We start from the raw sequence: 26,116 nt of genomic DNA, 5'->3' as shown, positions 1-26,116 counted from the left end.
TAGTAAACATAAAATCCACTGCAAAAATAAGATACATTTTAAAAAATCTTTGCCCAATCCAAGTATTTATTACATCAGCAGAAATTTTATACCGTTCATTATTGCTCTGTACGGTTCAACACACTATGATATGTATAATACATATATCTATGTATATGCATGACAGATTATTTAAGACCAATTTGTATAGTTCAAATTTGACTCAATAGGGAAAATTTATCAAACTGGAAGGAAAACTTTATTGCTCATAGCAAATAATTACAGTGCAACTTTCATTTCTTTTAGTGCTGTTCAAAATGCTGCGCTGCCATTGGTTGCTAGGGGCAACATGTCTGCTTTTCTATTCAACACTTTTCATAAATCTGCACCAATGTTCCTACAAATCAGCATAAAGCCTTCTTTGCATCTGGTGACTGTGTTTTATATTCTTTAAACATAAAGATTTAGCTAAAACATGACTTTGCGGTGTATTGAAGGTGGAGATAATTACAATGGAACATGAATCATTTTGTCTGGCCAGTTTAGAATTTTCCATTAAGTAAAACAGCTTTTGGCAGTTTACTATGCTTAGCATTCTATTAAATAATCTGCTATGCTGTCATTTAATGCTCAGAGTGCTACACGGTGACAAGTATTTTCACTGCTGTAAACTCATTTTTCTGTGATTTGAACAAATGCTTCATGTTCTTATCAACGCTTTTTGACAAATCCAACTCAACGTGAACAAAATGTAGCGCCAATTACAATGGCGGGGAGAACAATTACATTGGTAACTAGTGCAATATTCCTCCTAAAACCGCACAGGCTGAAGGTCAAGATCAACTTTATAGGGAATAAATCATCATCAAGGAAAATAAGCCACTGTACTCACTGAGCCGCTTCTTTAAACTCTTTTTAGGGGGGAGGGGAGGGCACCACAGAATATGCTTTAAATAGCACGGACCTTTCTTTCAGAGCCTGATTGGGACTTTGGGGGCATCTTAAGGCTATGTTTGTACACTATAAAATAAAAGAAAAATTCACACTTGGTGTGAACAAGTGGGACAAAACTGTGTATTTTACAGACACAGGTAGTAAATAATTTGTAATTTGGATGGTCACTGCTGGCCATTTCCTGAATTACTAAAAATACAGCTGTATTTTTACTTCAAAATTACAGCCGTCTTTTTCTTTTATGTTACGGCATGTGAATCTAGCCATAGGGTGCTCTTAAATGAGGCAGTTGCTACGTGCATACCTGATTTGAAGGCAGCACCTTTACTTGCCAATGTTTAAAGCGAATGTACCATCAGGTACATCAAGTTTTTTTAGTTTTTTCTTTCTTTTTCTGTTGCATTATCCGGCCAGCACAGGTATCACATTGGTGCGGTTCCTCTTTTCAAAACGCCGCCTGGTTCCCCTTTTTTTCCTGTGTACCAGCCCGACTCTATGCACTGGAGGCATTAGTTGCAGCACTCACACTATGCTGTGGGTCCAGTGTCCTTGGTATTCATGAGCTGTGGGCTCCTCTTGCCCACGTTCACTGCCTTGATACTGACTGACAGCTTTCTCCCTAAGCTCTGTAAGGCTGGGTTCACGCTGTATTTTTCTGTCCGTTTCACTGTTTTCATTTAAGTATGTTTCACAGAAAGGGTGTGTTTACACTGGGTAAATGTGGTGGAATTCCTCAGCAGAACTCTCTGCCACGGAATTCCGCCTGCCTGTGTGCCATAGCCTGTTTATAAGAGAGCTCATGCGCCTCCTTGCCCGCCGCTCTCGGCGCAAAGAATTGACATGCCAGTTCCTTGCGCGGAGAGTGGCTGGAACAGAGAAGCGCAAGCCCTCTCATAGACAGGCTATGGCACACTGTGGAATTCCGCTACATTTACTCAGTGTGAACATACCCAAAAGGAAGCAAAAGCATGGTGATGAACTGACTTTTAAAAAGTGTGGTGACAATACAGCCTTAAATAATTAAAAAAATAATGTGAAACTAGAAATAAAGTGAAACTGCAGCAAATTAGCGCTACACGTATGATCATCCTCCTAGTTGGTGTTATAAAGTTGACTGGGAAAATAATCCATTTTCTTTGTAAATGAATGGTATATGAGCCAGTATAGTTGTAGAGCATATTATTCCTGATATATTCTAATAGATTCTTATGCAAAAACAAATATTATGCATTTATGTGTGAAAAACACAAAGCTATTTATAATTCAAAGTCTATATATAGGGTATTGTAATACATAGACAATACAAATTCTTGCCTGCGTTTTCACTCATTTGCATCCTACTGTTTGGTAGATTCTCCTATATCAGAGTTAAAATCAATTAATAATGCTGTATTTGTAGAGGATTACAGGGATTAAATGGTTTAAAGAAAACCTAAACTGTTTAATTTATATAACTGCAAACTTACCCATGCAAAAGCAAAACAAGCAAATCCCTCCACTACTATCAACATAACCACAGGGTGTTAAGCCTATGCATGTTGCAGAAGGAACAACTTTCAATAATTTAGCATAGTAAAAACTTTTTGGACCTTCTGAATTAAGATTAGTTCCTCAATTTCCTTGTTTAACCGTAGAGAGAGTCGAAGTAGGTTCTTGCCATACGACAGGTAAGGTTATAGACACACACAAGCCTGGGTCTAGCTCTCTTTATGAGACCTCTAGCAGTCCCATGGGCTGTCTGCATGGTATGCATACACTTTTGCTGTTTTCACCATTGCTTAAAGACATCTCATTGAAGACCAAGGCTATGTATACAGTTCTGCTTTCATTTTTCTTAGCTATAATAATGTATTCTGGTTGGTTGCACATTTTCTATAAAACTTGGTGCTCATTCTGCAGTAACCCTGATTTAGGCATTCAGTCTATTTTATTTGAAGCTGCATTAACAATATTACAAAAGGCAACACATAATTATTCATGATAAATGATATATACATTATATGCTTGTCCCACTATCATTGTATTGCTGAGACACTCATTGTGAGAGAAGCCTACAGTAATGGTATACATCTCTATTAGAAATGAGTGAACCTTGAATGGCATTTGATTACCGGTGGCTGCAGAAGTTGGATGCAGCACTAAGGCTGTCTGGAAAACATAGATACAGCCACAGGCCTCATTCACGCGCTGTGTATTTTCAATACATAGCTATTTATTGAAAGGGGGATTTCAAATTGTTTTCTATGGAACCCCGGCCGGAGTGTATACAAATTGTATACACTCCTGCCTGGATTCCATGTGCCCGCACAGAAAACTGACATGCCAATTTTGTGCAAGAGTTTGACTGTGCGGACAATGTAAAGTAGGGCTCTGGCTGTACTTTACATTGTCTGCTATGGTTAATTGGAACACGGGCACACCTGAATGTGCCCATATTCCATTTCAAAAGAAGTAATGTTATCTGACTGGTACTGTAGTACTGGCCATGCTAAACTTTACAGACAGCGGCCGTTCTGTGACATGGCCCTGTCACAGAACGGCCGCTGTCTGAAAGCATTTGAATGTGGCCATAGACTGCATCAATGTTTTTCAGGACTCCATAGGGCTGTATTCAACTTCTGCAGCCAACAGTAATCAAATGCCGCATGCTAGGGGTTTGCTTATCTCTAATCTTAATTTATCTCACTACCACTTGTGTAAATACTATATAAGCTGCTGTAGTGTTCTTAAAATAAATATTTTCTAAAAATGTACAAAAATGATCAGTTATTATACGTAAGTGAGATATGTATTATAGAACTTGTACTATTATGTATTCAGCTACTAGTACCAAGAATGTTACATATTGTGCACCTTAGAAATGCTCTGAACAAACTGGCAGAGAACCACTGTTTGCGTGAATCATGACTGCTGGCATTGAAACCAAGTGAACAACTGTATTCTATTTTAAGCTCTGAAAAGTACATCTATGTGAACGTTGGGACACAAACAAGCAGCACATGGGAGGATGGAATTACATCCTCTGCTCTTTCACTATAATGTGTTAAACATATCTAAATACTATACTCTGTTATTTAGATAATATACTCATTTAACTACTGTGATATTTGGTCTTAGACAGACAACACAAAGTTGTACGTGACTAAACAAGGTACAGTACCCAGTGACAAATTCACATAGAAACTTCAAGGAAATGAACTTCTAGACATGAGAATGGTTGGGTCCTCTATTAGAAAAAAAATAACTAAAACTGCAAAAATTTTTTAAAAAAAAGCCTTGACCTGAACAGGTTATTTTGTGTGGACCACAATAGTATGTGCGACTAAGAGAAACAGCATTCCTGCCAACAAAGAAAAAAATATTCCAAATGGTGCCAACATGAAAGACCATCCATAGCGAATATCCACAGTGTATCCTGGGCAATCCAATTGTTTCATATCCTGGTAACTCCTCACATCGGACACGCTCTGAACCCAGATGACATGCATCACCACTACAAATGTGAAAAATATACCTGAAAAGAGAGAGAAACATTTAGATGAAAGACTTTGTAATGTTTTGTCATTACTTGGACTAGTTTTTCACATACTGCACTACCTTTCAGACCTCAGTTTTTTAGTGGGGTTTCCATTTACACATATCCTCACAATAGACCATCGATATCTGAAACTGAGCTGTGGTAATCGGTAATGCCCACTACACAATGAGCAGAGGCATCTGCTTCTGGCTCCATCCACAGTACAGATCTGGCTGAAGCGGCTTTGCCAAACGGCTTTATCAGTGGGGTGCTGGTGGCAACACCCTGCAGATAGGCCATCAATATGTGTAAGTAACCAAAAAACCTAGTGACATTTTATCATATGCACAGTATAATGAATATGAGAAAAATAGGTGTTATGGATGCACCTCGGGGCTGGGTTCACACTACGTATATTTCAGTCAGTATTGTGGTCCTCATATTGCAACCAAAACCAGGAGTGGATTAAAAACACAGAAAGGATCTGTTCACACAATGTTGAAATTGAGTGGATGGCCGCCATTTAATGGCAAATATTTGCTGTCATTTAAAACAACGGCTGTTGTATTGAAATAATGGCAGTTATTTACTGTTATATGGCGGCCATCCACTCAATTTCAACATTGTGTGAACAGATCCTTTCTGTGTTTTTAATCCACTCCTGGTTTTGGTTGCAATATGAGGACCACAATACTGACTGAAATATACGTAGTGTGAACCCAGCCCAACAGTGCGTAAATGAGAAAGCAGAAAAGGAAACATAGTAAGAAAGCAACATTTACGCTACCACAACGACTTAATTTATATAGTATAGCAGGTAAGATTGATCAGTTATCAAACGGATACCAATGGATCTTATAGAACTCAACTGGCTAATAAGGGATTCAAGAATAGTGCAGACGACTATGCTATTCCTGTCATCACGACAATGCACACATGATGTACGGTAATACAGCTCAATACAGGCCTTCCCAAAATATATTAGCTATAACATTTAATCAGTTACCTAATGTTTTGCCTTCAATACATCTCTGGGTATGGGCTACTCAAGACCCCTGAAGATGTTTTTTGATATTTGGCACCAAAATTTAAGCAGTGGATCCTTTAAATACAATATGCTGGGAGGTGGGGCCTCCATGAATTAAATTAGTCTTTTCAGCATTTTCCACTGATGCTCGCTCAGATTAAAGGCTATGCATGACTTTGCACCATTTTTTTTTATTGTTGATAGGTTTCTTAAATGCAAAATGAAGCAACTTTCTAAATAGTCTTCTAAAAGACAAATGTGATTGAATCCAAAAATACCTAGCACACCTGTCACCTCCGAGGGTTTCAAAACGCAGTTTGAACAGAGTCTATGTGCAAAGTGGTTCAGGCTGTGGTTAATTGCAGAAAATGGGGAGAATAAGAAGAAAGAAAAAGGATTACAATAGTGCTTTTTCAAGCACTATAGAGATGTGTTTCAAAGGTGTCCATAGCAGTTGAAATTCAGAAATTTTTAGGCTAAATCACCACCATGAACACTTTTCAAGTTCTTTAAGCCATTCCTGAACTTTTTCTGCAGTGTGACAGGGCACACGATCCTGTGGAAAGGTGGCACTGTCATTAGAGCATATTGTTGCTTTTATAGAATGTTCCTGGTTGGCAACAATTTTTAGCTTGGTGGTATGGGTCAAAGTGTCATCCACATGCATACGATGACCTAACATTTCTCAGCAAAACAATACCCATAGTATTATACTGCTTTTTGCAGACTTGCCTTTTTCCCATAGCGTATCCTGGGATCTTGTGTGCTCTTCTGATGGATAGTTCCTGACAGGCTAGCTTTTACTTTACTCCCCACAGGCATCAATGACGCTTCAGCAACCATGACCCTGTTGCCAGCTCACCAGTTATCCACCCTTTGACCACTTTTGGTACATACTAACCACTAACTACCCAGAACAACTTATAAGATATCATAATTTTACCATTGTCAGTCAGTCAAATCCTTACATTTGCCCTAATTTCCTGTTTCAAACACATGATCTTTAGGCTATGTTCACACTACGTATATTTGAGGCTGTATGTTTGAGGCTGTATAGCAACCAAAACAAGGAGTGGATTGAAAACACAGAAAGAATCTGTTCACATAATGTTGTAATTGAGTGGATGGCCGTCATTTAATGGCAAATATGTGCTGTTATTTTAAAACAACGGCTGTTGTATTGAAATAATGGAAGTTATTTACCGTTATATGGCGGCCATCCACTCAATTTCAACATTGTGTGGTCAAAGCCTTTCTGTGTTTTCAATCCACTCCTGGTTTTGGTTGCTATGAGGACCTGACATGAGGACCAAATACAGCCTCAAATATACATAGTGTGAACCCAGCCTTAGGCTGGGTTCACACTACGTATATTTGAGGCTGTATGTTTGAGGCTGTATTGCAACCAAAACAAGGAGTGGATTGAAAACACAGAAAGGATCTGTTCACACAATGTTGAAATTGAGTAGATGGCCGCCATTTAATGGCAAATATTTGATGTTATTTTAAAACAATGGCTGTTGTATTGAAATAATGGCCGTTATTTACTGTTATATGGCGGCCATCCACTCAGTTTCAACATTGTGTGAACAGATCCTTTCTGTGTTTTCAATCCACTCCTGGTTTTGGTTGCTATGAGGACCTGACTTGAGGACCAAATACTGCCTGAAATATACGTAGTGTGAACATAGCCTTAAAGTGTACCTGTCGTTATAACTTTCAAAACCTAAATTAACTGTAGATGTGATATAAAGCAAGTTTGCAATATACATTCATTATTTTTATTTTTTATAATTGTAGGAAAATGGCACTTCCTGTTTTCTGAGTCAGAAAACAGGAAGTTTTGTGTATCCCAGGTCATCTGAGCACTCACAGAGAGAAGGCAGTCATGTGACTGATGGACACAGTGAGCCGTGACTCTTTGTACTGTACTGGCTGAAATTCCTGTGTTTAGTCTGCTTTTTTCAACCAGCACTCTCTAGAAGGCAGAAAATCTGCCTTCAGGAGACTGGACCTGGATTTCTGGTAAGTATGGCTTTGTTTTACAGCATGATAACAACAACAAAAAATAATGAATGTATATTGCAAACTTGCTATATTTCACATCTACTGTTGATATAGATTTTTAAAGTAATAACGACAGGTACACTTTAAGAAGTGAATATTCACTAGCTGCCTTATATATCCCACTCACTAACAAGTGCCATTGTAAGAACATAATGTTATTTATGTCCCCTCTTTAAATGCTGATCAGCGTATTATTATCTTCCCCAGTCATCAGATATCACCCAGTTATCCCACATCTCTCATCTCCTCATCTACCCTGATAGGCATATTTACTATTCTTGGATAGGAAATCCGGGTGACAATCATGCTAGTTGTCATCTAGCCTTCTAATTAACCAATATAGCTAACTTCTCTCCTTGGTAAAAAAAAAAATATATATCAGCATTACAGAATCGGTGATTCCGGATTGCTTAATATTATTTTACAGACTACTAGAAATAGTCAGAAATCCCAAATGAAAGTTATGTTGAAACAATATGGAAGAATGATAAACCACATATCTGCATTCACACATTAAAGCCCACACATGAAAAGAATAAAAGGGTATCTAAAGGCTCCTCTAGCAGACAAAATGTGTGTTTAGTCAAATATGTGTTTTATGGAACACATAAATATGAATGTGTCCGTCAACAGCCCTTTGATACAATATTCTTGAAGTTTAATACCATCACTATTAATTAAAATTGATATTTAGAAGAAAGCAATCAACTGTACTTTTTGAACAGACATTACAGAGGAAGTGTAAAATATTTGGAGGGGGGGTAGAAATCTTTAATTAGAATGGCTTTTAAGTAAATTTCTTTTCATATGAATTAGCAAGTTTCTTCTTTAAAAATAAAATACATCACTAACTGCAAAGGTTTTCTTCCTGTCATGCCAGAGCTAGTGGAAACATGTCTAATGAGGCGAGACCCCAAAAAGATGTTGACATTTGATTAAAAAGGCCTAAGATGTAAACAGATAATTCATTAATGATCTTTCATGAAATGTTAAAGACTTTAATAAAGTAATGAGAGTGAACTTTAAGTCCTCAGTTTTAAAATCAATGTGTCACTTTCTGCTCTGTTTAGTTTCAAAGCATTTATTTTTTATGAGCCTCTAATGTACATGGTGACATTGGTAAGTTAAGGAATATTCAGGCATTTATGTTCACTTTTGAATCCCCCCAAAAACAGCGTATTTATAATGTTATGGCAGAATGACAAATCGGTAATTAGACTAAACCCACTAAAATGGCCATGACTATCACTAGCTAGTCTAACATAGCTCTTGTCTAGTAAGTGTTTGTGTAGAATTAGACACAACCCTAAAATAATATTTATCATACTCCATCAATTGTGGTCAATTACTATAAGGCCTTCAAGGGTTTATACGACGGAAATTTTTTATATAATGCTGCCTTGTTGGAAAACATAATAACTATGTTATGCTTACCTCTCCCCACTACCACAGTGCCCCTTCGGAGACTTAATCATCTCGGTAGAGACAGCCCGCTCCGCAAATCACAGACTGAGAAAGGACAGCTCTAGGTAATGGCTGAGCGGAATGTCACTCCCAAGATGAGTTAGTTAGTGAAGGACACCGGAGATGCCACAACAGGACACTGGGGGAGCAGAGAGGTAAGCATAAGATGTTTATTATGTTTTCCAACAGGGCAGCATTATATACAAAAAAATCCTAACATTGGATATCTCCTTTAAAGCGTAATTATCATTTGTTTGGTTTTTCATAATAAAAAACGTAAGTGATTTTATTAATATTTGTAGTTCAGTTTATGAAGCTATGTAGCCCGCTTTCATTAGAAAAATTCAACTAAACAGGTGTCCTCCTAAATCCTAAATTGTCTGTTTCTATGCTGAATACACACAGCTATGCATAGCTCCACTTTACTCCCTGCACCCTGTGCTCTCTGTCTCTAAATAGCTTTACTATATGTCGTAACCAAAGCCAGAGGGGGCAAGTTTAATGGTAAAAAAAATTCCATCAACTATTATAGCACTGTAACACTTATTACTGCTGGCACCTCTTGTGTCACATGATTGCAACTGTCAGGGGCCAAGTCAGTGAGTGAGACCCTGAGAAAAGCCAATGCTGGTAGAACTAGCCTGCACCCAATCTCCATGAAGTGGCACTCAGAGACAGGTTTAAGAATTTTGCTAATACAGACATACCAGAGGTAAGTCCCCAGGCTGAAGCAGTACAGAGTACACCACATTTCCTGAGTCTGTAAACAGTATAACAATAATGGAAAAGCTCTTTTTTTAATGCAAGTAAAATTTGTCCTTTATGTCAGGAAAAAAAGAGTGGGACGTCAGAAAAATTGGGGGGAAATTTATCAAGGGCTTTGCGCCTATTTTTTGGTGAATAATTAGAATTCTGCCTGTTGTAAGTATTCACCCAAAAGTTCTTATAATCCTGGATTAGCGCTCAATTTATCATTTGCAACTTTTTACTTAGAAACATTCACTATGGCAGTGCTACATTTTAATGAATCAGTAAGCTATTGGAACAAAATACACACCAATCCCCATTAGAATAGTTAATTAGACTTCTTAATAAATGCCCTCCTTTGTGTTTTTTCTAAATGGTAAAAATATGGAAATTGCTGTCAGACATTTATTTTTAGATAGGCTAGGAGAAGCCACATATATTGGGTCAAGGGAGGGGGGCAATATTACTGGTGGTGGAAGGTACTGCAGCGCTGATATATTTATAGTGAATACGACAACACTGCAGTACCCTACACAACTGCTATACATAGTACAGAAATTGCAAGTACAAGTACTTATAAACATTTAAGAGGTTACAGTGCTCGCACAAGGACTGATCAGCAGGGGTGATGACAGTCAAACCCTTGATGATCTGATATTAGAGGCCTAATACAGTATGTGGATAGGCCATCAATTCCTAACCCCCTCTCGACATCAGTGATATAGGTTGGTCATCTGTCAGATGGTAATGTTTGGAGAAGGCCTAAGAGCTGAGCTTCTTTATACCCTATCTGCAGCTGATACTCAACATCTGCCTCTGGTGGTTGAACCCTCTAGTTAGATTATGCATGATGTTCCTGTTCTGAAGTTAGATGACAAAAGCACTCCAGTAGAGAACTCTACAATGATACCAAGACTGCTGTGTCCAGAAGACCAAAGTAGGCAGCTGAACACTGCCAAAGACTTGCGATTTTAGAGCCAAGATTGGCCAAGCACACAACCTCAAGAACTGCCTTTCAATAAAAGGGCCCCAGAAACATTTTTTTTTTTTAAAGAGGCTTTAATTTATGGGATGAGTATATTCAGTGGTACAAGCCGAGAGCAACATATTATATATGGCATTTCTGAGGAAAATTAGAAATTTTAACCTTACACCATGTAATTCACATTGCATTCTGGAAAACACCATCTAGGTGTATGGTTAAAATGCTCACTACACACCTAAATGAATTCCCTGAGGTTTACAAAATGTCAGTGGTTCCCACTGTATTTGGTACCTTAGGTGTTGTACATATGCAGAATTTACATATGCAGTATTTCAGCAAAATTCATACTAAAAATGGTGCTCCTTCTCTCCTGAGCCTGCAGTGCATATAACCATCTTTTCCCATGAAAATGAGTAATTATCAGCTAAATGTACAAATAACAGCTTTGTGACCACCCATAAAGCTCAGAACAGCTGTCCCTTGTGTAAATGCCAGTGCAACTACTACTATATGTCCACAGTGCTGCAGTGTGATCCTCTCCCTTTAGCTTCAAGTAACAAAGCTTTTCAGGTTTTTAAAAATATTTTGACAAGTACCATTTAAGTGATGCCTCCCTTAATACTGCTGTCCTAGGCACAGGCCCTTGGGCCATAGCTCCCAACTGTCCCGGATCCCGCGGGACAGTCCAGTTTTAGGTGTGCTGTCCAGCCGTCCCGGAACAGCACCCAGTGCCCTGCAATATGCCAGGTGTCAAAGAAAAAACAACAAATCAGTAGCTCACCTGTCCGCCAGTCTCAGCAACTCCTCTCTCCCGGCAGAGCGCAAACTCCCATCATCCTCCAGCGCAGGCAGCTGTGCCAGATGTGTCCTGCAGCTTCTATCATGAATTATGGTGGCTGCAGGGACACCTGGTGCAGTCTCTCTGCCGGGAGAGGAACTGCTGAGACCGGAGGACAGGTGAGTTACTGCTTTGTTATTTTTTTGGTGGGGCCACACTATATGGGGGAATGGATACTATGTGGAGCACTATATGGGGGGATTGGATACTATGTGGAGCACTATATGGGGGGATTGGATACTATGTGGGGCACTATATGGGGGGACTGGATACTATGTGGGGCACTATATTAGGGGGATTGGATACTATGTTGGGCACTATATGGGGGATTGGATACTATGTGGAGCACTATATGGGGGATTGGATACTATGTGGGGCACTCTATTAGGGGCATTGGATACTATGTGGGGCACTATATGGGGCATTGGATACTATGTGGGGCACTATATGGGGCATTGGATACTATGTGGGCCACTATATGGGGGAATGGATACTATGTGGGGCACTATATGGGAGGATTGCATACTATGTGGGGCACTATATCAGGGGATTGGATACTATGTGGGGCACTATATGAGGGGATTGGATACTATGTGGGGCACTATAAGAGGGGATTGGATACTATGTGGGGCACTATATGAGGGGAATGGATACTATGTGGGGCACTATATGAAGGGAATGGATATAATGTGGGTCACTGTGATAGGGGATTGGATACTATATGGGGCACTTTATGGGGGATTGGATACTATGTAGGGCACTATAATTGGGATTGGATACTATATGGGGTACTATTCAGTCAGCAGCATGTGGTGACTGTAGGGGAGTGGCTATGGAGGGTCACTATGGGGGCATAGCTATGGGGACCACGGCACACATGTCCCCTGTTTGCAAAAGTTGGAAGGCATGCCTTGGGCGTCTAGGGCCTAGTGGCAAATATGGCCTTGGGTGTGCATGGTTCAGCTTGTAAGGAAAACAAGATTTTAAAACTTTACAAATGGCCAGCGGATAAGAGAGAGGTATCATTAGTTTTATCTCCCAAACAGCTAACCCTCCCTGTCTTGAGCTGTGTGCCTAGAACATCAAATTTCCCTTTTGTCTCAACATTTGTTGAAACTCCACGAGAAATCAGGCTTTACATATTTATTCATATTAGATTAAGGAGAGCCTCTCTATATAATCAGAAAATGAAAGAAGATGGTGTGCTTCAAAAACAAAGCATGTGGTAAGGAATTGCCTACTTAAACAGCTCACTACTGGGTTTAAAAATTCAAAGAGGAAGGCGAGAGCCCACTGTTATCCTTTCAGTCACCAGCCTATGTTCTCTCTCGTCCCCACACATTGTACTGTGTAATACTGAGTATGGGTAATGGACTGGCATGTCAGTATGGAGCACAGCGTCTCAACCCAGTGATTTAAAGATAATGAAGCAGATAATTAGACAGCATCATTGTTGTCACTTGCCAGTTGCCTTCTTTCAATATGTCATCAGTGTCCTAGTAATTAGGTACAACACCACAGGGGTGATCCAAATGTAATTTAAGGACAGTCAAGAAACTAGTTACATCGCAGGCAACATCTGACATTATCTGAAATATTTTTTTATTTTATTTTTTAATTAAGCAACTTTGCAAATAGTGTTAATTGAAAACATTCTACTGGTTTCTGTATACAGCTCCCATATCATCCCAGACCCAAGTAGAGCAGGTTGTTGCAGATGCTGCTGGTTACACACCCTATATGAAGTCTCATCCTGCACTTATGTTGTCAATCTATTCCTAAGCAGTGTGGCAGCATCTGTGTATAGAGTTTGTTAGTGATATTTATACACAGCCTATTATTTAGGGCTGAGCGTTTTGTGTGACACGCTCAAAAAGAGTGATAGACAAAACAAAAGTGAGGTACCACTACTATAACCCACATTGTTGTATGCAAAAGTGCACAAGGCCAAACATAGCATGTATGATGTGTATCAGCATGTATAATGTGTATCAGCATGTATGATGTGTATCAGCATGTATGATGTGTATCAGCATGTATAATGTGTATCAGCATGTATGATGTGTATCAGCATGTATAATGTGTATCAGCATGTATGATGTGTATCAGCATGTATAATGTGTATTAGCATGTATGATGTGTATCAGCATGTATGATGTGCTTATCAGAAATTCTTACCGGCGGTGATAAAAAGGCCACCTCCTGCTTTATAAAGTCTGTGGTTTACAAAAGGAGCTGCGCAGATGATGATGAAGCCCCCGGCTACAACTGTGACCATGCCGAGAAGCATGAAAATGTTCCAAAATCCTCGATATACTAGAAAGAAAAAAAAAAAGGTTAAATATATCATAAAACCTAACTGTATAAATGATGCTGAGAAGAGAAACAGCACATAAAATAGAAGAAATCACTGCTAAGAGGCAGACAGACAGACATATGTGGAGGACAACAAATTACTGTAACTGTAAGGCCTTATTTATACAAGGGATTGAAATATGGAAGGAAATAAAGAGTGCCAAAGAAATGTGCTGTTTAACCCTGCCTGTGCTGCAGCATGTAAGTGATACCGAGCTTAATTATTCATGCTGCAGCACAGACAGGTTAAAAGAGGAGGACGACACTAATAGGAACGCGTGGGTAAGTGCCTGGTGGGGAGGGGTAGGTGGCGGGCACTCAGCCATGGGGGGGTTCTATCAGGTAATGGGTAATGGTTGTATACACAGCACTGAGGAAGTAACAGAAGCAGGTAATGATGCTGGTATATGTAGGTGAGGGGTATTATGTATGGAGGAGGTGGCATACCTGTATTTGTAGTAAGAATGCAGCTTAAAAAAACAGAGCATGCTGAGATTTGTAGTGAGGAGGCTGGGAATGCATTAACCTACTGATGCTATTATAGCAAGAGGAATGTATATATGGAGCTGAAAGTATACTGTGCTAGACTATAACAGTGCCAGCCATGGCACCCCCATAATGACATCCAATATTCTGATAACAGTGCCATCCATAGTGCCCCCATAATGACATCCAATATTCTGATAACAGTGCCAGCCATAGTGCGCCCATAATGACATCCAATATTCTGATAACAGTGCCAGCCATAGTGCCCCCATAATGACATCCAATATTCTGATAACAGTGCCAGCCATAGTGCCCCCATAATGACATCCAATATTCTGATAACAGTGCCAGCCATAGTGCGCCCATAATGACATCCAATATTCTGATAACAGTGCCAGCCATAGTGCCCCCATAATGACATCCAATATTCTGATAACAGTGCCAGCCATAGTGCCCCCATAATGACATCCAATATTCTGATAACAGTGCCAGCCATAGTGCCCCCATAATGACATCCAATATTCTGATAACAGTGCCAGCCATAGTGCGCCCATAATGACATCCAATATTCTGATAACAGTGCCAGCCATAGTGCCCCCATAATGACATCCAATATTCTGATAACAGTGCCAGCCATAGTGCCCCCATAATGACATCCAATATTCTGATAACAGTGCCAGCCATAGTGCCCCCATAATGAACTCCAGTATTCCTATAACAGTACCAGTCATAGTGCCCCCCCCATAATGACATTCAATATTCCCATAACAGTGCCATCCATAGCGGCCCCCATAACGACATCCAGTACTTCCACAACAGTGCAAGCCATAGCACCCCCATAATGACATCCAAAATTCCGATAACAGTGCCATCCAGTGGCCCCCCCGATCAATCACTCTTGTCACTGCAAGCATAGTTTTGCTTGCGATCACAAGAGTCCGGCTCCGTCTTCCCCCGGCTGCTGCGCGGCTGCCGGGGGTGTCACGTCTTATCCCCGGCAGCGCGCGCATCTCAGAGCTCCCTGCGCGCCTTGGGCCCTGACTTCCGGTTCCGGCCCGCAGGGAGCTCTGGGATGCGTGTGCTGCCGGGGATAAGACGTGATACCCCCGGCAGCCGCACAGCAGCCGAGGACAGACCAGGAGGAGAGAGGATCAAATTGGGAGCGCGTTGTCAGGTGAGTTAAGTTTTGTTTTTTGTTTTTTATCAGCCTGCAGGGTGGGGGGAAAGAGGGGGGCATCTATGAGGGTGGGGGGAAAGAGGGGGGGCATCTATGAGGGTGGGGGGAAAGAGGGGGGGCATCTATGAGGGTGGGGGGAAAGAGGGGGGGCATCTATGAGGGTGGGGGAAAGAGGGGGGGCATCTATGAGGGTGGGGGGAAGAGGGGGCCATCTATGAGGCTGGGGGGAAGAGGGGGGCATCTATAAGGGTGGGGGGAAGGAGGGCGGCATCTATGAGGGTGGGGGAAAGGGGACTATCTATGAGGGTGGGGGGAAAGAGGGACCATCTAGAATGGAGGGGAAAAGGGGACCATCTATGAGGGTGGGGGGAAAGAGGGACCATCTATAAGGGAGGGGGAAAGGGGACCATCTATAAGGGAGGGTGGGGGAGAGGGGGCCATCTATAAGGGAGGGTGAGGAGAGAGGGGGCCATCTATAAGGGAGGGTGGGGGGAGAGGGGACCATCCATAAGGGAGGGTGAGGAGAGAGGGGGCCATCTATAAGGGAGGGGGAAAGGAGGCCATCTATAAGGGAGGGGGTAGAGGGGGCCATCTATAAGGGAGGGGGTAGAGGGGGCCATCTATAAGGGAGGGGGTAGAGGAGGCCATCTATAAGGGAGGGGGTAGAGGGGGCCATCTATAAGGGAGGGTGGGGGGAGAGGGGACCATCCATAAGGGAGGGTGAGGAGAGAGGGGGCCATCTATAAGGGAGGGTGGGGGGGAGAGGGGGCCATCTATAAGGGAGGGTGGGGGGAGAGGGGACCATCCATAAGGGAGGGTGAGGAGAGAGGGGGCCATCTATAAGGAAGGGGGAGAGGAGGCCATCTATAAGGAGGGGGTAGAGGAGGCCATCTATAAGGGAGAAAGTAGAGGAGGCCATCTATAAGGGAGGGGGTAGAGGGGGCCATCTATATGGAGGGGGGAGAGGAGGCCATCTATAAGGGAGGGTGGGGGGAGAGGGGGCCATCTATTTGGGGGGCAACATAGGGGGAGAGGGAATACACAGAGGGGGCATATATTAGGGGGTCACATAGAGTCAGGGCTACCCACTAAATGAGGGTGTAAAGGGGCCAATACAGATGTGCAGCTTGTATAGAGATGAGGATGGTGCCAGTGTGAGGAGGCTAATATGTCTGTCTGGCAGATTCTGTGGATTCGTGGCTCAGAGAAGTTCTCATAACGGCCCAGGACGGATGGAGAAGATGAAAAGGAAAGAACTCCGATCAGAGAAGAAGTCTCCTGTGAATCACCTGATATAACTGCACTGTAATGTATATGGTGTATAGAACCTGTGTAGAGCTGGGGCCACCTCTATATGACTGGATGAGGTGATTTAGTATACTGGATTTGGTCAGTAACAATATGGTGGTGATGGTAGTGGTTGTTGTGTGGCGGTAACATTTCCTTCCTATATACTGGTATTACTGGTAATATTGGTCTCAGTATACAGGATTTGGTCGGTAACAGTATGGCGGTAATATGTATAGTGATAATACTTTCTCATCCAATATGCTGGTGTTATTGGTAATATCTGACTTGGTGTGTGTGTGTATATATATATATATATATATATATATATATATATACACACCAATAGCATCACTTGGTCGTGAAAGGAGGGGGGGCCCAAGTTGGCCTCTCGCACCAGGGCCCAGGAGACATTGGCTACGCCCCTGAGTGTCCCCATAATGACATCCACTATTCCCATAACAGTGCAAGCCATAGTGCCCCCATAATGACATCCACTATTTCCATAACAGTGCAGGCCATAGTGCCCCCATAATGACATCCACTATTTCCATAACAGTGCAGGCCATAGTGCCCCCATAATGACATCCACTATTTCCATAACAGTGCAGGCCATAGTGCCCCCATAATGACATCCACTATTTCCATAACAGTGCAGGCCATAGTGCCCCCATAATGACATCCACTATTTCCATAACAGTGCAGGCCATAGTGCCCCCATAATGACAGCCAGTATTCCCATAATAGTGCCAGCCACAGTGCACACCATAATGACAGCCAGTATTCCCATAACATATAAGGGGACTTTACTACAGAAGGGTTAAAGTGTAAAGCAATGCACATGGTATGCAGTAGTTAGTTAGAGGTCCTTTTGCTATTTTTGACTGAAAGCCCCTACAATGTGTATGTGAGTGTGAGAACTAGACCATGGAGCAATGAAAGAAGGTAACCTCCTCTGATGAATTACATTTCCTTTTCTTTATGTGAATGGTCAGACATGGTCAGATTATGCGGGGATAGGATGGCATCAGAATGAATAATGGAAAAGAAGACAAATAGACAAAGGCAATGTAATGAAGGCTGACAACTGACAACATATAGGACTTAGCACTCATACACAGGAGCGAGAAGTCTGTCAATCCCAAGGATTTTGGTGGGACCAACCACCCCTCTACTCTAATAGTCGGGTGTAAACTGCCCACAGCAACTAATCACAGTTCAGTTTTCTGCTCTGGTAAAATGAAAGCTGAGCTGTAATTGGTTGCTAAGTGCAGTTTATGAAAGTTTCTATTTTACATAGTTTGGCTCCGTTCACACTGAGCAAGAACGGCGGAATTCCGCAACGGACCTCTCCACCACACTCAGTGTCCCGCTGTGAGTGAATGAGAGGGTGCGCGCTACTCCGCTGCTGCCGCTCTCCGCTCAAGGAAGTGACATGTCATTTCTTTGAGAGGAAAAGGGAGGAAGCGGATGCAGACGTGCCCTCTCATTCACTCACAGCGGGACACTGAGCACGGCGGTATTCTGCCGCATTTGCTCAGTATGAACAGGGCCTTTGATAAGTAGGATAAGTAAGATCAATGCTTTTAAAGCAGAAAAGTAGTTTGCTGAAATAATTTATTTGCAAAAATATTTAAGTTGACGAGCCCTGTAAGTTTAGCTATGGTCATTTAGATGGGAATACCCCTTTAGGGCAAGTTCAAAAGGAATAAAACTGGCAGAATTCCACGGCGGAACTCTCCTAGCCTCCGTATCTACAGGAAGTCTATGGGAGGGCTCGCGCGCCTCCGCCTGGAGCAATTGATAGATTTGATGGTGCAGAACTTCTCATCTGTGTAACTGCATTAGAAATCCAATCAGATGTTCTCTCTGTCTGCCCCAGGTTTGCCGGAGTTTTGGATGAGGTTTAGTATCATACATTTTACAAGCAGACCACATTGGAATTAAAAAAAGCACTTTATGTTATGTAAATAACTTCTATTTACAAAAAGTTTTTAAGTATGTATCAGCTGTAGCAAATCCCCATAGAAAACCTGCCTTGCCTTGAACAGTCTCTGTCATGGACAGTGGTGGCAGCAAAGCGCACCATATCTGACTGGAAAGAAAACTCCACGACCTACAGGGCTTACAGCAGTTCATAAGTATTGGAAACTTTGAGATTTTTTTTATAAAAGTAATATAGAAATTTGTGTAACTTTCTGATTTGAATTTTTTTCCCCCTTGAGTACCCCTTTAAATGGGCAAAGTGATCAAAATGTTTTTTTTTTTTTTTTTTTTTTTTTTAATATATAGAGAATTTACAAACGTTTGGTCAGTTGTGTAAGTTTTGATCGGTCTGTAAGCCTATGGGACCATCTTGACTGCATGCCTAGAGAGCTCAGACATGAACTTCTCTCCGCTTATTCTAGCAATCAGTTGGGGCCTGAACATAAAACTAACATGTCTCTGTGGCATATCAAAAGTTTTTTTAAAGTGACATGTATACTTTAACTTAAAGAGGATGTACCACCAGGTACATCCTCTTTAACCTAAAGCCACGGATCGAACGGCGCCGGCACGGGGAAGCTGGTGCCGCGGTCATACAAGGGAGGGAATTCCCTCCCACTGGGGGCGGGACGGCCTACCTCCAGTGCTTGAGCACCGGCCAGTTCTGGTGCACAGAATGGCGCCGTGCAGGGAAACGGGCCTCGGTCCGGAAAACGGACCGCGGCACCAACTTCCCCGTGCCGGCGCCGTTCGATCCGTGGCTTCAGGTTAAAGAGGATGTACCTGGTGGTACATCCTCTTTAAAGGTCTAGTAAGGCCATTTGGAGCACTGCCCCGACCCCAGAGCACCGGTGTCCAGGGGCGGGAGGATCAGCGCACTAGGGGCAGAGCAGTGCTCCAAGCGGCCTTACCTGACCGAGGATTAAACTATTAGGTGCACAGGACTGGTCCTGAGGATGAAGGTAAGAGACATACCTTTATCCTCAGCACCCCGTGCGCAATAGGGAGCTATCAGCAAGTTAGATTTGTCTAACCTGCTCATAGTTCCCCTTTAATGTGGCCTAATAGAACATAATGGAAAGGGGGTATCTAAACCACCATTGACCCACCATTGAATATATTTTTATCTCAGATTCATGTTAACACATATTAGAGAGGTAAAACAGCAGAATACAGGTGTAATTAGAAAGGAAACACTATTTCTATACATACCAACTGCAGAATGATATGCTGTAGAATTATTGTCATCTCTGGTCCTCGGAAATGGGGAGAGGTAGGCATGGGTGCAGTTCTTAGTTGGCGCTTGATTGGCTACAGAAAAGATTTAACAACTTCAGAATGAATAAAGTAAACACTATAAGACTTTCATAATGAATCAGGCAGAATCCATTGTCTCCTAATGCCCAGTTGCCAGCAGCAGGGAGCAGGGATGACAATGACACTTCCATCAAGGTATTTGGTTGCCAAATAAAAATTGAAGAAGTTTAGAACCAGACCTAAATACAGACCATGGACCCTAAAATTTATTCAAACCCCAAATTAGACCAAACACCCCCTCCCTCCAATCCTTACATACACTACTCCCATGGCACATCTTGATTTATTGTTAATGCCGCCTAACCAGCATGGAAAGGTATATATTTTTGATAGTTTTATATAGCTTTTATATTGATCTGCAAATAGTCAATAAACGAAAAAAACAGTTTCACCACCCTTTCCTAAGACTCTGGCAGCATGTGTGTCTTTATTTTTATTTTATTTTTTACTTTAGAAGATCTGCTGCTAATGTCTTGTTGCCAGATAAGCCTGAGTTCTCACTGCGTTTCTGCATTTTTGCAATGTGTCTTTTGAAAAAAAAACAAAAAAAAAAACAGATAAAAAAAAACATGCATTTATGTGCATCTATTTTGACCTGTTTTTCCTTTGACTTCTGTTATAAAAATGGATCGAAACACATACATTTTTTTTAGCATACTGAGCTGCTGCTCTGGACAGTTCCTGTCTCGGACAGAGATGTCAGCAGAGAGCACTGTGTCAGACTGAAAAGAAAACTTTCCAGCAGGACATACAGCAGCTGAATAGAAGTAAATTACAAATCTATATAACTTTCTGAAATCAGTTGATGTGAAAGAAAAATATTTTCGCTGGATGACCCTTATAAAGCGACACTGTCATCCTCTTTTTGCATTCTGACTTCTCTACACAGGTGTAAAGGGTAAATTTAGCAGTTTTCATACCTTATTTTGTATCATACGTGCTTGTTCCAGTAAAAAGTGATCTTTTATCATCTGGTGATTGTGCTACCTGGGCGAAGTGCCACTTAGCCCACCCACATAATCACCGTAGGCCACGCACCCGTGACATCATCGGCGCATAGGCCCCACCCCCTCGAGGGCCATTGGAGGAGGCCAGCCTAAAGATCTAGGCCCCACTCCCTCTAGGTCGGCCTATACCAATGGCTGCTGAGGGGCCTATGCGCCGATTACGCCACGGGGGCAGGGCCTACAGTGGCAATGTGGGTGGGGCTAAGTGGCGCTTTGACCGTGAAGCCCCAGATGATAAAAGATCACTTTTTACTGGAACAAGCCATAATGCAAAAAGGGGGTGACAGTGTCTCTTTAAAGCTAAGACTGATTGGTGTACATTATTTGGGGAAAGTGATTAAGGAACATGCACAATTTTTCTTGCTCACGTTTGTTAGATAACACAACTTAAGTTCCTGTGAAATTATTCACATGGGTATCATGTTTACACTATTTTTGTATGCCAATTAAGCTGAAGGGGTCGGTTTCAATGCCATAGCAGGTTACAAATGAATCATCATTTGAAAATATTTTAAAAAGTTGCTAAATATTGTGACTAAGCTACACTCCCTCTGAGCGCCTGTAAACTAAGCTTGAGGCCAGCATACCTGATAAATTTAACTGGGAAAAAAAATCTGTGGGAAAGACTGAACAAACAAATCTGCCACACAAAACATGCACATGATAAATCCCTCCCCCCCATATTTTTGATCATGAACTAAAAGATTGCTTTGCTGTCAAAAGGATCTAAATCTAAAAGCTTTTTATGCATCAAAAATCTTTGAAAAAGCATTATTTAGTTGCTTTAAAAAACTGTAATATGTTCTCTCCTATAAAGGGCTGTATACACAAAGAATAATACCACCTGCAGTAATGGTAGCCATGTTTTTGGCTCTTAAAGAGTCACAATTATAATATTAATATTAACGTTAACCAATATTTTAAATATGCATCTTACTGATCCAAAAAGCTGACATGGTGTTATTATCTGTTGATATATCCCCATGAAACCAGCATCTCCAAAAGAAGCCTTCATGATGTAGTAGGACTTGGTCTACAACCTATGGGTGACAGATACAAAATATCCGTGATAAAATACACAGGAACTTTATACTAATGCAATATAAATTAAAATAGGATGTTCAAATAATAAAACACATACCCCATCTTCCTGGTTATTCGAGCACTTTTCAATTTCTCTGGCAAGTAGCCAATAGTCTGATCCAAATGCCACCAAAAGGACTAAAATTCCCAAAGCACCAAAAAGACCACCAAAAAAGATCCCAACGCTGAGCTTCATGCTTGATGTGGGTAACGGAGATTATTCAGCATAAACAATCCCTTGTGGATAAGGTTTTCCTCTTCTGTTAGTTAGTACGTCCTCCAGCAGATTGCAGGCAGCTAACTAGTAGCGTGAGCTACGGGTAGGGGCTTCTATTCTGGGACTTTGATTAAGCAGCTCTGCTATGTCGCTATGACAGGGAGTGTCCAGTCCAAAATAACTGACCTTTTTGAAAAGTCAGGGGATGGCATGAAGGATAGTTTCACTTCACCCACTGGTGGAACATACTACATCTTACTATAAAGTTTGTGAGATCAGACGGTACTCTTTTCTTACTTGGTTATATTGTAACATAATAACACCTTATATCCAATATGGTGCAACTAGGATTGTTACTGTATCACAAAGATTTCTCTTAAAAATAATGCACCAGGTTTGCCTGCAGTCCTTCAAAACAATACCAAGTTGTAATACTAAAAATAGTATGGTATAACAATATTAAAATGAGTTGTGCTAAATAACATGAAATAGCATGTGTAACAGTAACAACGTTGAGGTAAAAGATAAATGGCTGGACGACAGCATTAAAGAAACTACTATTATATACTGTGCAATATGAAAGCACTTCATAAACTCTAAACAAACAGTCCTCTAAGGGTCGGCATTAGAGATGAGCGAACATCGAGCATGCTCGAGTCGATCCAAACCCGAACGTTCAGCATTTGATTAGCGGTGGCTGCTGAAGTTGGATAAAGCCCTAAGGCTATGTGGAAATCATGGATATAGTCATTGGCTGTATCCATGTTTTCCAGACAACCTTAGAGCTTTATCTAACTTCAGCAGCCCCCGCTAATCAAATATTGAATGTTTGGGTTGGGATCGACTCGAACCCGAACGCGGTTCGCTCATCTCTAGTCGGCATCATGTAGTAGCTGCACACTGCAGGTGTACGTCAGCATACTGTCAAAACCTTATTACAAAGTATACTACTGTGTGCTCAGTCTACTGGTGACCACATTCAGTCTATTACACACTGTGACAGTGCAACAGTATACTGTAAGTCAAGATTTTTTGTTGGTTTCTCAACATACACCCATGGTGTACAGCCATGGTGTTTGCATTTTATGCAGTGTTCTGTATTGTATCGGCATCCCTGTGCTAGCACCAGTTTATTCATGGTAAAAATAGAAAAATGATGTACCGCTGGTACATTCGCTTTAACAGTGTAGCACACTTTGTAAGATAGGTAGCATGTACACAATCATGTTGGTGGGTGCTACATCTGTAGCTGGTGCTTTCAGCCTGAATTGGAGGTCACATGGGGTCCGACAGCTGGACCCTCTGCGATCTTCCAGAGACCAGACTCTCTCAGCTGAATGAAGCGGCTAGCACAAACACTGCCGCTCCATTGATTCTCTGGGGAGCCGCCGAAGATAGCCAAACATGGTACTTTTGGCTACAGGCCAACTGCTGTACACTGCTATCTTCAACACTATCTTCAACAGTCCTATAGACTTTGAAAGTAGTGACAGCACGCGTGCTTGTCCACTTAATTGGAGAACAAGGGAATCCCAGTGATTGTTTACCTACCAACCTAGTATCATAGCAGTCATTATCCGAAAACCCCTTGAAAACATATTGAGGGTTGAAAAGGGGATTAAAGAGGTTCTCTGATTAAAACGTACTTATCCCCATTCACAGGATAGGGAACAAGTAAGTGATCACATGGGGTCTAACTTCCGTGCCCCCCGAATCCTTTGTTTTGGATACAGCTCAGAGTCGGCACATGACCCGCAGCTCTATTCATTCTCTATAGCCGAGTACTGTACAAAGATTTCGCTGTGAGACGAAATTCGGTACGTGTAAACGCAGCCTTCATGTATGATAATACTAAGGCAGGGATGGGGAACCTTCAGCCCTCCAGCTGTTGTAAAACTACAATTCCCACCATGCCTGGACAGCCAAAGCTTTAGCAAGCACCAGCTTGTAGTTGTGGGGTCTTCTCACATTGGTTTCATCGAACCTACAAATAGGAAGAAAAAAATTCATTTACTAATAATAATAATAATTGTTATTTGTATAGCGCCAACAGATTCAGCAGTGCTTTTTTATATAAATACAATACAGGTTGTATTTGTATTACATTATACAATAAATTCATTAAAATAAATAAAGATACAAACAGAGTTAGAGACCTGCCCGCAAGAGCGTACAGACTAGGAGAACTGGGGGTGACACGAGAGGCAACAAGTGCTTTATTTGCCAATGTTCCACTCATTGTACATAGAGTCACAAAGTGCCTATAGGTGTTTGGGCGAGCCATTGTCTGAGTTTAGGTAGAAAGTACATGGCACCGAAGAAGTTGTAGAGTAGATTCATTTAAAGTTTACTAAGCATGGCCAGTTACTGAGACGTTTCATTTTTTTCCCACACACAAACTGCCCCTATGTACCCTTCCCCATTTCTTTCACACACACTGCCACCAAGTTCCTCTTTTGGTCACAAAGTTTTCTCCCCCATATGCCCTTTCACAGCTAGCTATGTTTGTGGCATTGAAGTAAATTGGGTCCGTGCAGATACAGCAGCACCCAATTTTGGGCAGGGTGTTCACATATCCGGGCATCAGAAGGCACAATAGAGTACCTTCACAAGTACCTGATCCGCAGCGTTTTTTTCTGGTAGTGTGAAGGTCTGTGGGGTCCCATACCCACAGCGGAATTTTCATTCCGCTGCGGATATGTAACACGGCCCCTATAACCCCCGCAGCCCCGGCCCGGACCCCCATAGAACTTCACTATACCAGGATCTGCAGTGGATTTTGCTGCAAATCGCATTGTGAAATCTGCTGCGGATCCGGTACGTGTAAAGCTACCCTAAGGCTGGACCCTAAGTAAGTGTGAACGTACCCTGAAATATACTGTGTGAACCCAGCCTTAGGCTATGTTCACACTGCGTATGATTCCGGCCGTAGTGCGAACCGCGAATATACGCACGCAGTTTTGAGGTTGATGCGTTCGCTTGAAAGTATACGATAAACGCCCGCACAATGCACACTACGTATGAGCTTACGGCCGGATCGTATACGGTGCCGTGAAAAATGAACAAGACCATTGTTTGAGGACGGAAATGTTGAAACTCACGGCCGTGGATTTCCATGCGGTCCCGTACGGAGTACTTATTTCAGCCAAATTGAACTTGATTTTTCGATCCAAAAGGTTCTGTGTGGTTTACGGGGCTGGGCGAAGATTTCCAAGTAAATGACCTGCCTCAGATCGCTTCGAAACAAGCTAGGGGAGCATAACTGTACTACGGGTGTATGTTCGCGGTTCGTACGCATCCGGCCGCATGTCTATTTTTCCCACGCCCATAGTTTCAGCCGCACATGTATGGCGGCGTACTAAATGCGGCCGGAATCATACGCAGTGTGAACATAGCCTAAGGGTGGATTCACGTGTATCATGTTTGCAGTGGATTTAAAGCTGCAACCTTCGCAACTAGATCAACAAGGATACTTGGTACTATTATAACCTATGGCCCTACATTCTCACAGCTGATTCTTATTTCGCTGCGAGAATGTAGTCACTGCTTTGTTTAACCCTTAGAGGACCGGGCCAATTTCAATTTTTGCGTTTTCGTTTTTCCCTCTTTGTGTTTAAAAGGCC

General features: G+C 41.8%; 1 protein-coding gene across 1 annotated transcript; it reads right to left on the bottom strand.

Moving 5' to 3' along the window:
• On the bottom strand, nucleotides 1-22,688 carry TMEM182 (transmembrane protein 182). Its single transcript, XM_069970981.1, has 5 exons — nucleotides 22,335-22,688; nucleotides 22,131-22,233; nucleotides 20,082-20,180; nucleotides 13,757-13,894; nucleotides 1-4,447 (listed from the first exon to the last, which is right to left on the bottom strand). The coding sequence occupies exons 1-5, from the start codon at nucleotides 22,470-22,472 to the stop codon at nucleotides 4,224-4,226; spliced, it is 702 nt and encodes a 233-aa protein (XP_069827082.1). The 5' UTR covers nucleotides 22,473-22,688; the 3' UTR covers nucleotides 1-4,223.
• Nucleotides 22,689-26,116: the final 3,428 nt, after the last annotated feature.

The sequence above is a fragment of the Dendropsophus ebraccatus genome, chromosome 5 (genome assembly GCF_027789765.1).
Source record: "Dendropsophus ebraccatus isolate aDenEbr1 chromosome 5, aDenEbr1.pat, whole genome shotgun sequence".
NCBI classification, from domain to species: Eukaryota; Metazoa; Chordata; class Amphibia; order Anura; family Hylidae; genus Dendropsophus; species Dendropsophus ebraccatus.
This window is presented reverse-complemented; position numbering and strand designations above follow the sequence as displayed.